The following is a 14448-nucleotide window of genomic DNA, read 5'->3' on the forward strand; positions in this document are numbered from 1 at the left end:
GACCGTATAGATATTTGAAAAACTTTTTTATGCCAAAAACTACGGCGTACGCTTCTATGTCGATCTGTGTATATCTTTGCTGAGTCTTTGTAAGGGTTTGCGACGCATATTGTATTGGTTTTTCGCTTCCATCTGCGTAAACGTGACTTAATACTGCCCCCACGCCGTAAGGCAATGCATCCGTGGCTAATATTAATGGTAATTTTGTATCGTAATGTGTAAGCGCTTGTTTCGATTGCATTTCTGCTTTCATCCATGCGAAAGCTTTCTCACAGTCTGGAGACCATTCAAAAGCAACCTCATCTTTAAGTAAATTGTTGATTGGGTACATGTGTGTGCTAAGGTTTTTCATGAATCTTCCATAATAATTTACCAAACCTAACAGTGCGCGTACTTGCTCTTGTTTTTTCTGGTCTTGGCATATTTTCTATCGCATCTATTTTGCCTTGTAATTTATGGATTCCTTTCTTGTCTATCATGTAGCCGCAGTATTCAATCTTATCTTCTAAGAATTCGCATTTCTTTAAGTTTACTCGCATATTGTGATCATTAAACCGTTTTAGTACTTCTCGTAATCTTTGTAAATGTTCCGTATCATTAGGGGCTGTTATTTTAACGTCATCTAAGAATACTGTTACTCCTGGTATACCTTGTAGAATTGAAGTTATTTCTCTTTGAAATATGGCTGGGGCAGAGGCTACCCCATACATAAGCCTAGTGGGTTGATAAAGTCCCATGTGCGTATTCAGCGTTAGTAGGTGTTGATCTTTCTCCCTGATTTCCATTTGTAAGTATGCTTGGGCTAAATCGAGCTTTGAGGATTTTTTTCCTTCACTCATGTTTGCAAAAAGTTCATCGATGGTGGGCAGAGGGAAATCATCAATTAATAGCCCTTTGTTAATTGTTAGTTTATAATCTCCGCACAGTCTTACTTTGTTACCCGTTTTCCTAACTGGTACTATTGGGGTCGCCCATTCGCTTCTCTCTACCTTAACTAGTATGCCGTTATCCACCATGTTCTTTAATTCCTCTTCCACTGTATCTCGAATAGAAAATGGAAGAGGCCGCGCTTTAAGAAACGTTGGGTTTGACCCATTTTTCAAATGCAAAGATGCTTTGACACCTTCTATTTTTCCTATTGTGTCCAAAAATACTGCAGGAAATTCGTCTAATATTGCTTTTAAACCATTTTGGGTATTCGATGATTCAATAATTTTATCCACTGTGTACTGTTTACCATGCAAGATTTTATTCCAATCGTAATTTAAGGCTCTCATCCATTCGCGACCCAACAATGGTTGCCTATTGCCCCCAACTATGAACAATCGTAGTTTCTTTATTCCTTCTTTTGTCTTGATTTTCACTTCAGCCATTCCTGCGACAGAAATTTTCCCACCGCAATAACTTCTCAGTTCTACGTCCGTTTGTACGAGCTTGACATTTTAAAGATATTTCTCTTTGTCGTGTTCGTTAATTAGAGTAACTGGTGAACCACTGGCTACCTCGAACTTAATTGGTGATTTTCCAATTTGTACGTTCACAAAACTTTTTTTGCTATCTTTCACATTTTCTACTTGGAAAATATCTATTTTATGGATTTGATCCTCTTCTGTATCCTGACTGTCACTATCTTCGCATTGCTCCACGAGATTTGCTGTCCTACTCACTCGTTTCTTATTGTTCATCCCATGTGCTTTCCCCATTTTGAAACACACGCGTTGTAAATGACCGACCTTCTTACATAACGCACACACTTTCATTTTGTATTCGCATTTATTCGCTAAGTGCGATGAACTGCCGCATCGGAAACAATACCGCTTGCTTCTTGGCGCTGGATATCGATCCATAAAGTTTACTGACTGAGCCCGTTGGGCTAAAATTTCGACACCGTCGTTGACTGTTTCCATCGAGAATGCGACTTGCTTTGCTTTCTCGAACGTTAAGTCTTTTTCGCCTATTAACCTCGCGCGTATCATTTTGTCACGTAAACCGAACACAAACTGGTTCCGCAGCCCTTTCTGTAAATAATCACCAAACGCACAGTTTTTCGCTTCACGTTGTAACGCCGCCACGAACTCGGTGATGCTTTCTGCTTCCTTTTGTGTGCGTTGTCGGAACTTCCACAGCTCTACCATTTCCAATGGTTTGGGGTCGAAATGATCGTCTAACGCGCTGACGATCTGGTCGTACGTTTTCGCTTCCGGTTCGTCCGGCGAGAGTAAGTCACACAGCACGTTGTAAGTCTCACTGCCCATGTAATGCAGGAGCGTCTGCTGCATATCCGCTTGATCCACTTTAAACACTTTAGCAGCACCAACAAACCGCTTAACCCATCTTTGCCAAGTTGACTTCTCGTGCACAAACGGCTCGATATTAAATGTAGCCATTATCGATTCGTTTTTTAATGTATTGCCCGCCTCGTCGCCAACTGTTATAATCACACCATCCATTCACTTGCAAGGCTCAACGAGAAGTGCCGGGTTTTATTTCTCATTTCTCTCCGTACAGTTACATGCTATAATATGCTATAATCTAGTCTAATCTAATCTAATCTATAATCTAATTTTAAATCTACAATAATGGATATAACAATTCACAAAATTGCCCCACCTTCCACCGAAGGCAAACGACCGGATAGTGGATTCCGATTCCGAAGCGTGAACAGTGATTGGGAAACACGCAGATCAACGCGGAGTAAACAAATTATGAGGGAGAGCAAGCAAAAAAAGGAACAAAACCGAAAACGAAAACAAAAGCAACAAGTAGTTCAGTTTCCGCAGTTCATACGATTAAAAACAATAATAACAAGTTCGTCGTCTAATCGTAACGTACAGGCGGCCCAGGAAACGATCGCATCGCTCACGGCGGGCGACAATGCGGCCTACGAGATGGATGTCTCTTCCGGCGACAGTGTTGATGCCGTGCTGAATGAAGTGATTGGCCGGTACAAGCGACCACCGACGGTGGTCGTTAATTCGGCAGGTATTACCCGCGATAACTTCCTGCTGAAGATGCCCGAGTCCGACTTTGATGCGGTGATCAACGTGAACCTGAAGGGTACGTGGTTGGTGCTGCAACGTTTCGGCCGGGCCATGATCGATCACGAGCTGGCCGGTTCGATGGTGAACGTGTCGTCGATCGTTGCCCGCACCGGCAACATCGGACAGTCGAACTATTCCCCGAGCAAGGCCGGGGTGGAAGCGATGACCTAGGTGGTGGCACGCGAGTTCGGCCGGTACAACATCCGGGTGAATGCGATCGTGCCCGGGTTCATCCACACGCCGATGACGGGGACGGTGCCGCAGAAGGTGAAAGATATGATCATCATGCAATGTGCGTTGCGTCGCTTCGGAAATCCGGAAGGTATGATAAGTGTTCTATGAGCAATTGGAATTAGATTGGACTAAATTTAAAATATTTGTTTGCAGAAATTGCGGAGGTAGCAGCCTTTCTGGCATCGGAAAAGAGCAGCTACGTAAACGGCACCTCGACCCAAGTGACATTTTCGAGCAGATTGTTAGCGTTTTTCGAGTTGCTGGAAGCTTAAAGAGCAGGCTTAAAATTGGCTTAAAGAGCAAGCGATATTGCAGAGTTTAAGCTTATTATAACAGTTGAAACGTCAGTGTGAAGCATTTTTTCTGGTGCCATTTTGAGAATTGTCATCACGTTGTGCACAAGCTACTGGCCCAAAACAAAACATGCGTACTTTTCAATCCATATTAAACAACAAGTTTATTATAAAACACTCTTTCACGTTGTTTTGTTATTTTCCCAGCGTTTCTCCGCTATTCTGATGCTCCTGGATAGATCGTTTATTTCTTTTTACTCAGTGTTTTGGCTGTTGAACACCAAGGACGAAACTGCAAGCTTCTTGTTTGTCCGGCTTCTACCGAAGTTCTGACATAAACTTCAACGCTTCAACACATCGTTGTTCACTCACACACCCATGTTTTCAAGAGTTCATATGAGGCAATGGGTTAAATCGAGCTGTTCACGAGGAGTTTAAGCTAAAAATGTAGAACAGTTGTCACCTGGGGATCGAAGTCACTGGCGGATAAACGAACAGAAACGATCCATCTTCCGCCCAATAGGACGGCTCAAAAGGATGATACAGGTGTTACAGCTCAAAGCTACTTTGTACAAAACCATACTACCTCCCTCAATTGTGCGTTTAATATTGAGAATGATTGAAGTGGTTTTTTTTCTCAATATTTTCTAACAACATTTTGCAACTCATCGTGTCATATGCATGTGATACATGTATGTAGAAAACGAAAAGAAATTAAATAAAAGATAACACTATCACCGGCTTTATCACACACTCACTTGCTCACAGGTACGGTTGCCATCCCGCAAACACTTGACAGAGATTGCGCTTGTTCATTGCGTTGAAGATTAGCATTTGCACCTGCCCATCGACTGAGATGTACTTGTTGTCCTCCTGGCCAAGCAGCTTCTCTTCCACCTGCATCAACGTACGCTCGGCCGTCACATTGATATTAGCCGCATCCATCGGCAGACCACCGACCGCTCCATCGGCCTCATCAGCGTCACCGGATGGCGAAAGGAAGGCTTGCTGTTGCCGACGGTTTGCTTTCTTGTTTGACAGCACGTTCCACGAGTAGAGCGGATCGTACAGCAGCACCTCCAGGATGGCGAGGATCACCGTCTGATTGTTCCGCAACACTTCCAGCGTTTTCTCGCACGATCTGGAAAGCAATGGGGAAAGAGTGTTTGGTTTAATAGCTGCAGACTTTACCAATGAACATGTGCTTACTTGCGGAAAACACCCTCAACACCGCTTATCCCATACCATCCACAATGTCACGCGTCAAGCGGAACGGGACGGTCTCCGGGGTGGGCAGATTTTTCCCCATCTCGAACGCTATGCCAAAATCAATATGGATCACCTCCCCTGTTAGCTTGTCGATCAGGATGTTCTGCACGTGCCGATCGCCGATGCCCAGCACGTACCCGATCATCGAGCTGGCGGCCACACTTTTGATGTAGTTCTGCTGCCGCTCGAACCACACGCCCGGCTTCAGGTACTGCTCGAGAAAGTAGTGCCGAAAGACGGGCCGAATTTTGTCACAGATTTCTTCATAGTTTTTCAGCTTCTTCGGCAACGTCATGCCGGCCACCGCGTTCTGAGGAAAGAGGAGCATTTTTCAACATCGTTAATATTCAAACAAAAAACGCTCTCAACAGCTTGTACATACATTGGAAAACTTTTTCCGCGCCGCTGTCGGTTCCAGGTCCTGCGGCCGATACTTGGCATGCCCGGAAAGCACCACGCACCGATCGGCATCGTGTTGTTGCACCATTCCAGTATGCCGCTTTGCCTCGACAGCGGTACCACCTTGTACGTGCGCACGGACAGCTTCCGGTGCGCCGTTTCCTTATCGTGGCGCAGCAGTATGTTCATTATACCGAACACCTGCTGCATTACCGCATCCTGGCGCATATCATCCTTCCCCTTGAGCAGCTGCGTCCGTTTCGTACCGTTCAGGCAAAGGCAGGCAAGCTTTTTCGGCGCATTAATTCCACCGACACCGATCACCTTCGCATCCCACCGCCTGATGCCTACGATGTGTGAGCGATAGTTGCCGGTTTTTAGGACGGGCAACTCCACCGTTGGACAGTGGATGAGATCCAAGCTTTCCAGCTGCCCGAGCGGATCACGTTTCGTCATGGTGTACTCCCGGAAGGAGGGACTGCTGGAGAGCGTTTTGTTGGCCAGCTCGATCAGGGCGAGATTCATTCTCTCTGTTTGGTGCAACATTTGCTCGAGCGTTGGTTCTTTGCGCAGCTTTTTGTACACCTCCCGCACACCCATTAAACGGTTATCGTTGGTGGGAGTTCTTGAAATGTTTAAAAATGCATTTAAATTTAACTTAATGTGTTATTCCACTATAATTAACCAGCACTTACTCGTGATCCGGTTGATCTTTATACGCATGCAGCTGCGCAAACACAAACGGAAGCGTGTGATGGGGATGGTCCAGGGCGCATCTTATCAAAGCTTTCTGCACCAGCGCACCGTCCCCACTGTCCAGCCCGACGCGCGGTGTAAGCTGCGGTAAAACGGCAATAAACTTGTACGAAGGAATGGTAAGCAGCGACTCTTCGATCAACTCCTTTGCGCTCGTATTTTCCTGATTGTTCAACCACAGCGACATGATCCTAAATATCACCATGTCGCTCACGATCGTGCTCTGTTTCGCGTACATCAGATAATAGCACAGTGCCAGATTCAAGTAGTCCCAGCGATTCTGTTCCACCTCTTCGGCCGCTTTCTTGTCGCGCTGCAAGTTTTTCTGCATAAAGTGAAGCGAACGGCCAAGATCTTTGCGCCGCTGATCGGTGGCACGTTGCGTTTCCTCCCTCAGGCGGACCAGCTCGACCTCCATGCGGGCGAGATTCGTTTTCCGTGCCTCCCACTCCTGAGAGCGGATGAATTTGGTGAGCTGCAGGAAAGGGAGGAGCAAATTTTCATTTAGTTTACCCCATTTAATATTGCAATGCTCCTCAACCTACCCGCACAAATTCACGATCCGCGTACTTCGCGACGGTGTGCTGCACGGTGAAGTTACGATCCACGTCGAAGCAACGATGGTTAGCGGGAACGTTCCCGGGCGAGGTTTTCTGTTCGCCACCCGCAGCCGTCGCCGCCGCCTGTCGCGACAGCACAAACTGGACATATTTTTCCGCTTGTTGAAAGTAGTCCGAGCATAGCGACTTGATCTCCTGCGAGTGTCCTTCGGCAAGGAACTCACCGTAAAGGCGACACGCCACTCCCTTCACCATCGGATCAGTGTACTTGGCGCTGTTCATTACTTCCCACGCAACTCCTTCGCCAGCACGGCTGGCCGGCACTCCAATTGAGCTGTGCATTTTCCAGCATCACCACCGACTGCACGTTGGCCGGCAGCTCCTGCTTCCCGATCAGCACCACATTCCGTACCGCACAGTCCACGAAGCCTCGCAGGCGCGATTCGTGGATCAGCAGCAGCAGCGTGCTGTACACTGCCGGCGGTACCCATTTACGTTTCGCACGAATCCCGGCCGTGCTGAAGATGGACAGCCGCTGGGAAAGGATCGTTTCCAGCAGCGTGAACTCGCTGTGCGGCAGCTCGTCCTGTTCCCTCCACCGGTTCAGCAGGTCCTGCTCGCAGTCGATCTGTCTGGAGAAGTGTACCTCACCGAAGTCTTCGATCTGCTGCAGCATCCGCAACCGGCACAGCCCGTGGTAGATGTGTTTGGTGGATTCGATGCTGGTAAGCTTGAAAAGTTCGCTAACGGCACGCTGCGCTGCCACGATCGCACTTTCCACCGCGAGTTCATCGCGCAGCTGCAAACACTTGAGCGCTTTGTAATGCGCTCGCTCGAAGGATCGCGACTGTAGGAGCAGCGCGCTCGAACCGGCAGCCGGTGCTCTCTTCGGGACATTGGGACCAACACCGCCGTCCGCGTCGAATAGTACATTCCAGTCGGACAGCCGCCAGGCACACTCGTAATCAATCTGTTGCGGTGCGACATGTAACGATCTAGCCAAACCGTACAGTGAGGAGTCTTTCAGTGTTTGCAAGATGGCATTCTGTGTGCCCGCACTGTCCAGGGCGGTATCTTGCGACCACGGTGTGCTTGCATCTTGCATAACCAAGCATCTGGCGTAATTCTGCTCTAGACGGTAATATTCCATCCGTTCCTGGATTGGGTTGAGGAATGATTTAACTGCATCGTTTACGCCGATCGCCAAATGGCATGATTTCATTATGTTTGCAGTTCCGGGTGTCGTTTGGCATCATGCTTGCCTTGCTCCTCTTCCTCCCGGTACCAGAGGTCACCATACAGGATGGCTTTAAAGTGTGCCTGACAGAATTGAGACGCTTGTGCGATTCGTAGATAGTTAACGGAAATTTTGTACTGTGGAAAGCTATTACAAACATTATTTTTTAGGAAAAGTATTAACAAAAATTTGTAAATTACACTTACCATTGATTATGTATCCGAACACACTCCACGATGGTAAGCATCAGTTGAATAGCTTTCGGGTCATTGAAAATATTGTGAACCTCATTTTGAATGGCAGCGAACTCGTTGAAAAACTCATTAATCTGCAAAAAGGAAGATATATTCAAATGTTTCCTTATCATCCGTGGCATCTACTACTGTGCAACAAGAGCACTTACAAAGCTGCCCATGCTATCGATGATTGACTCTTCGAATTGCTTTATCGTTATCTGTACCAGCAAAGGGACAAGCTTCTCGACGAATGTCGTTTCCTGTTCGGCCAGCTTTTTAATCATCGTATTTCCCAAAAATGACAGCAACGCGGCTGACAGCTGCTGCACAAAAGCGCTGTACTCGATCCGTTCGTTGGCAAGCATTGGCCGCAACGACAAACTGCGTCCGGTGGTACGAGTGAAGAGTTTGATCTCTTCCGCAGAAGTTCCCAAAAATGGGTGCAGTGTTGGTAGTTTGGCTGTTAGAGATACGAATATGATCGAAGTTAAGATTTAAAATGGATTTCTATATGCAATTTTGTTTAGAATCTCACCCGCCAAAGCATGGAATGTTTTTCCGTACAGCATTTTGTAGCAAATCAGTGAGGCGTAGTTTGCAACCGGAACGTTTCTGTTCGTTATCAGCTCGTTCAATTCGCTCAGCAGCACCGCAGCACATCGTTCGATTGCTTCCTTCGAGTTGTTGATCTAAAGAGAGATAGAAATTTAAAATTAATTGATATTGCTACTGCCCAGGGCTTTAAAGCTGTACCGTATCGTAAGCAATCATTTCTGCGTCGGATTTTAACAGCATTGTTCCCAGATCGATCGGTCCTATTTCACTCAAACATCGGAGAGCTTCCATCGATCGCTTGTCGAACGGGGAGCTGCGCACAACTTCCAGCAAAGTGTAGACTAACCGATGAAGCACGCTTTCCCCATTAGCGCCCGACGATGCGCTTTGCTCGCTCAGCTCATCGCACAATAATTTTAGATCTTTCTTTTTGGTGGTGAGCTACAATAAAAAAATTAATAATTATATAACTTCCAAGTCACTCAAAATACAGCAAAAGCTTACCACAATCTTCAGCGCAGCCAAATCTTCGTATCTTAAATTGGGCAACTCAATCAGCGCCGCGATTTCTTCCCTTGGCAGCACATTTTCATGACCGATCGTTTTTTGGCGCGATATAGCAAGCCGCAACTGATCGAATCGTTCGTCCTTTGGTAGATAATTCAGCTTACCGATCGCACCCGCAAACGCGGCAGAGTGTTGTAAGATCAGAAACCGTAGCAGAGTTAGCGATTTTTGAGAAATCTCCGATGCCGGATCGACATTTTCCACCTCCAGCAATGATGACACTATGAAGTGCAAATGTTCCGAGAGCAGCTCGCACGCATCGCTAGATGCGACCACGTGCTCCAGGAACCGCCCGAAGCTGTTGAGCGTGGCAAGTCGTAGGGCGGGAAAGGAGGACAACAAGTTGCACAGGAAATACACCACATCTCGCACGAGATAGGGTTTGAACGCGCGTTCCTTCTGCTGTCCGATGTACTCTTTCAGATGGTCGAGAAACACCGTGTACTGGAAGAGATGTACCATTTTCTGCTCCGGTTCATCAGCCGCCCAAAGCCAGCGTTTGACATCCGTTAGGGTGCGTTCAATTGGTGAGCTGTTTTTAAAACACAAATTGCTCAGCAGCGTGTACTTGAACGATTGCGATCCCCATACCGACTGTTTCAGGTGCTCGAGCGCCGTCGAGTAAGTGGCTTTGCTAAGCGACAGATCGGCAACGAAGCAGCTTGGCAGGTCCTGGTCCAACAGCTTGCCCAGCTCAACGTGATCGTTCAATCGGTGGGTGAGTGTTTGATAATTTCCGACACGTAATCTTTAAGATCTACCGTGCTTATTATAGGGGCAAGTGCTTTGTGCATCCGACTAGCTATTGCATCATACTTGGGCGCCATCCCTTCACATTTGGCGTACTTGGGCAGAAGGAACGAAACACATTTCGGCAGTATACTCTGGTAATGAAATGGAAATTGGTCATTTATCATTTTAAATTCATTCCAACCGAAAACATACCTTCACCATTTCTGCCTGCTGTACGCCAATCGATTTGCAGAACTGTTCGAACCGTTCCGGCTGCATGCAGAGTATGACGAAGGAAATGTTTTTCTTGAACAGTTGGATAAACTCTTCGATCGTGGCGATCTTTCCCGCTAGACGGAACGGGAAATGCAGCAACCGATTCCCTTTGGTTAGCCATAGCTCGAGTACGGTGTCCAGGTTAGCTTGAAGCAGCTGGCAGAAGTCGATATCGCTGGAGGTGCGCATAAGCCGTATGGTGTTTGCCATTTTGTCTAGAAGAAGGACAAAAATATGATTATACAATAATTAAACTTTAATTGTCAGCTATTGCTGTAACAACACTTACCATCGTTTACGCTTCCCAACTGAACGAGCAGCACAAAATCGCACAACGCGCGCCGACGCAGCATGAAGCTAATGCGAAAGATGCCCAACAGCAGCTGAAGGCAGCCGCTAATCACGTTCATTCTCTCATCGTTCATGTCCATCCCACCGTCGGTCGCTAGTAGCTCCTCGAACTGAATTTGATCGTACAGTTGCAGCTGAAACTCGTAAAAGCTGCACGGAACCGAAGAAAGGTCAGGATGTGACCATTCGAGCTGCATGAAGTGCAGAATATTCCTGACCGCTTCCAGCTTGATGCGATAGCTTGGGCTGCTCAGCAACGGCACCAATCCGTTGTAGATGCTCTCGTGCGTTGGCGTACGGATGTGCTGCGGGTAAGCGCGGAGCAGATACTTCACCTGCGCCAGTATCTTCACCTGCAGCTCGGTAGAGTACGTGTGTTTGGCGCACTGTTTTACGAACGAGTACAGCACGATCGTTACGTTGCGGATCATGTCTTCGTACGGGCTCACGAAGGCGGTTAAAGCTGAAACGGATTAAACACAATTTGAGAAGAGAGTTCAGTTGATCACAGCTACAATTAACTTACCACCGTACAGATCGATAATCTGCTCCGTAATGTCAGGATTGGTGTAGTGGTTTTTGCACACATCTACCAGGTTTCTCAGTACCCATACGGCCACCACCTCATGGGAAGTTTGCGCCAGCAGTATTCGACACAGATCAAACAGATAGAACAAATCCAAACTGCTGAACACATTCAGTTCCAACCGATCCAGCAGCTCGTGAGCCTCGTTCAGGCTTGGCCCTTCGTACTGCAGATATTCCGCTACGACGTGGAGGAAACATCGCTGCATTTGCTCTTCCGTGGCCAGTTTATCCGGCTGCAACACGGTCACGCACTGCGAATCCTCCCCCTCCTTCAGACTGATCTGCCCGATTGCCCATCGCATAATGAACGTGTGTTCGGTTTGCTGCAGCAGCTTCCTTACCGACGGATGGTAAGGGACACGAAAGATGGCCAACAATCGCTCGGCAAGGTTCCTGGTTTTGATGAGATTTAGCGTGGAGGCCGCATCGTTTTTCAACAGCCGCTCAAATCCACCGTTTAGTAGGTCGAACTTGAGCAGAACCTTTTTGTACAGTGGGCTCCTGGTGCACTGCTGCTCATCGTACGCGGCGTGCAGCTGCAAAATGTTGAGCATCTCCAGGTACAACTCCAAATCGTCGCAGATGCATGCCAATCCATCGGCTAGAAAATAATTCCCATCGGGCAGGATATGCTTGTCGAAGCTTACTACCTCACACAGGCGCAAAAACAGTGGTTCGTTTATGTTGTAAGAGATTCGTGCGCTGCCTTGGGGTGATTCCGCATCAATCCCTTCCTTTTTGTGCTGCTCCAACGCTAGCAATTCCTCTAAACTATGGTAGCGAAGTCTTTGCTCGAGCGTTTGCAACTGCCCGTCTCGCTCCCGGTAAAAGGTATCGTGCACTCCGGCGTGTGTGTGCCGCTCTGTCTCATCCATTGCGCAACATGTAGTCACCACGCAAAGGATCGAAATGCGTGCCAGCGTCTTTGCGCTCAGCCGCTCCTTTGGTGTAGTATCGCTTTCGACTGTGTTTCGCGCGTCTGCGGATAGAGATAGTTGAGCAGCTTGGTCAGCACACCGTCGACACTGCCGAGACACTCGGCGTTGCCCACCGTCTCCAGGATGGACAGCACCGTGCCGACGTTAAGGTTCGTCTTCTCCACGGCATAGGTGTAAAAGGCTTCCAGCACGGTGCTGTTTAGAAAGCCGACGTTCGGATACTTTCGATGGCGAATCAATAGCTGCAGCAGGAGATTGGATTTAGCGCACGTTCTTGCGGCGGTGTTGGTGCAGGCACGGAACGCAGCGGCTATCATTTTGGCCCAAAGCTCGCCAATCGATTCACCGCTGGCCGCCGCTGTGTTCAACGATCGATGGGTTGACTTTTGTTCGAACGCGAGCAGCACGGAACAGCACTGGTAGAAAGCATCATGCTCGTGCGGCGATTGTAGGCTCGGTTGCACATTGCACAACAGTTGCAACAGTTGCGCATAGTCGTCGCTAGTAAGTGCTGCCTCATATCTGTCTAGAACCGCAGAAAGGATGTACAACCTGGAGGAAAATGTTTATTAATGATCTTTTCTACATGAAAGAGGAAGCGTGATCGTACCAACGCAAATTAAGCTGATTTGGAGCAGTACCGACCATCTCCATGATGCTTTGCAGTTTGTTAAACTGTTTGTTTCGCTTTGCGGCCGTTTCTTCGCCGCTAGATTCCTTCCAATTATCCTCGTTCCAGTACACCTTTGAAAAAGGGATGAGTAAGAAGTAGTAATTTCCCTTTAAAAATGCAGAAAAAAACTCAAATAATCTTACCGTATAACACAACGGCGGCCGGCAAAGTCAATGAAACCATCAGCAAAAGGGGCCTCATTCGAGCCAAAGAACGAACTCTGATCCCGTGCCTTCATTTCACTCGTCAGTATGTAATGATATTCGCGCAACGTTTTCCTTCGCGCTTCATCGTCCTCGACCTGCTGCAAACCGTCTCGGGTCAGTGGTTTGGCAAGGGTATGAGATTTTCCTCCCGGGTACAACATTATCAGCGACAGATGCATCAACCGGAACAGTGACACTTTCTGTTCCTTGCGCAAGTTTGCTTCCTTGTAAAGTTTCACCGTGCATGGAACGAGCGACTCCAAGAATGCAATGATCTTCGCCTTACAATCCACCGCTATCTGCACGTGGCGATCAAAGTGTGATTAGGTTTAGCTTTGAGACAGCAAAAAACCCACCTCGGAGATGGTGCTAAACGCTACTTACCGCTTCTGTTATGTACAAAGCTATGTTTATCAGATCGCATAAAACGTTACTTTTCTTCTCGTTTACCGCCTGGCGCAGGTGGACAATCAGCCGGCTCAAATAGTCCGCCAGCAGTGTTTGCATCGAGCAGTTGGCTAAAAATTTCACCACAGCCAGCGAGAGACAGTTGGCCGCCAAGTGCTTTGGTACGTGCGCTGTATCCAGCATCACTAAACAGCAGTCAAGAATTTCTGCAAAAAAAATCCCCGTTTAATACTAAATAAAGTAAATCAACCTTTTCACCCCTCTGCTTACCTTCCAGTGCTCGTAGCTCACCGGCGTTAGGCACCACTTGGAGCACAGCACGAACTTGTTCAGCACGTGCAGAAAGCACACACCAAAACTGTCCCGCATCGCTTGATCGTTGATCGCGCGCACAAAGCACCCGATCAGCTGGCTGTGCGGTAGCTGCGGCGCATCCCGATCCATCGCCAGCTCAACGAGCTTGTGCAGCACCACGACGTAGTCGTGGTTCTTGCTCTGCACCTGGGTCGTAATGGCGTAGCTCTGCTTCTGTATGCCGTGGTAAGCCGCATCCAGCACCGCGCACCACTGCGTCTCGAACGCATCCGATGCCATGTAGTCGAGAAAATCGTCCTCCCGGTTGTTCAGGATGGTGCTCATCTTGTTGAACGCCTTCTGCCGCACGGTTACCTTCTCGGACGACATCTCCACCAGCAGCAGACAGAGGTCGCGGTCCATCACCGACATTCTGCTGCTGCTGCTGCTGCTGGACGAGGAAGAGGCCATCGTGGTTCGTGGGGCGTGGTTTGTTTCAAGTTGTATCTGTAAAGAAAATTAAAAACATAATTTAGAATTTATATAAAATAACCCTTATCTCCTTTTAACCTTCTTTCCGTAAATCCTGTTGGAACTTCTTGTTCGTACGAAAAGAAAATGCAGACTAATTTATTCTCTATTTCAATAAAGCCTACTACACTTCGTTTAAACTAGCGATGTTGCTATGATCACAACAAATCCTCCTTTAATATTGTGATACAGGGTTTTCCAATTGAGTTTAGACTAAGCATACTTTTTTTGAATAGTCGCAATAGATTCTTGACTAGCATCCTCTATTTTGATTACGATCAATGGATTTTGACTAGCAGCAATT

The 14448-nt window shown here is 47.5% G+C and overlaps 2 protein-coding genes across 2 annotated transcripts; one reads left to right on the forward strand and one right to left on the reverse strand.

Annotated features, from left to right (window-relative positions):
• Positions 1 to 2375: 2375 nt before the first annotated feature.
• On the forward strand, positions 2376 to 3548 carry LOC121602781 (estradiol 17-beta-dehydrogenase 8-like). The gene is made up of 2 exons (XM_041931546.1): positions 2376 to 3363; positions 3429 to 3548. Exon 1 carries the CDS (start codon positions 2580 to 2582, stop codon positions 3210 to 3212), a length of 633 nt encoding a protein of 210 aa, XP_041787480.1. The 5' UTR covers positions 2376 to 2579; the 3' UTR covers positions 3213 to 3363; positions 3429 to 3548.
• A 739-nt stretch (positions 3549 to 4287) lies between these two features.
• On the reverse strand, positions 4288 to 14286 carry LOC121602780 (serine/threonine-protein kinase ATM-like). Its single transcript, XM_041931545.1, is given in 25 exon segments — positions 4288 to 4709; positions 4778 to 4805; positions 4808 to 5147; positions 5220 to 5281; positions 5284 to 5861; positions 5932 to 6467; positions 6538 to 6841; positions 6843 to 7782; positions 7785 to 7936; positions 7996 to 8117; positions 8193 to 8485; positions 8561 to 8714; positions 8779 to 9021; positions 9085 to 9866; positions 9869 to 10031; positions 10093 to 10370; positions 10445 to 10969; positions 11033 to 12040; positions 12043 to 12584; positions 12643 to 12776; positions 12849 to 12863; positions 12866 to 13210; positions 13296 to 13525; positions 13586 to 14120; positions 14184 to 14286. Coding segments are annotated over 24 exon segments (8652 nt in total). The 5' UTR covers positions 14085 to 14120; positions 14184 to 14286; the 3' UTR covers positions 4288 to 4330.
• Between the last annotated feature and the right edge of the window lie 162 nt (positions 14287 to 14448).

The sequence above is a fragment of the Anopheles merus genome, unplaced genomic scaffold (assembly GCF_017562075.2).
Source record: "Anopheles merus strain MAF unplaced genomic scaffold, AmerM5.1 LNR4000616, whole genome shotgun sequence".
Classification (NCBI taxonomy): Eukaryota; Metazoa; Arthropoda; class Insecta; order Diptera; family Culicidae; genus Anopheles; species Anopheles merus.

Coding starts and splice junctions, on each gene's coding strand:
- LOC121602781 (XM_041931546.1), top strand. CDS start 2,580: ATGGATATAACAATTCACAAAATTGCCCCACCTTCCACCGAAGGCAAA.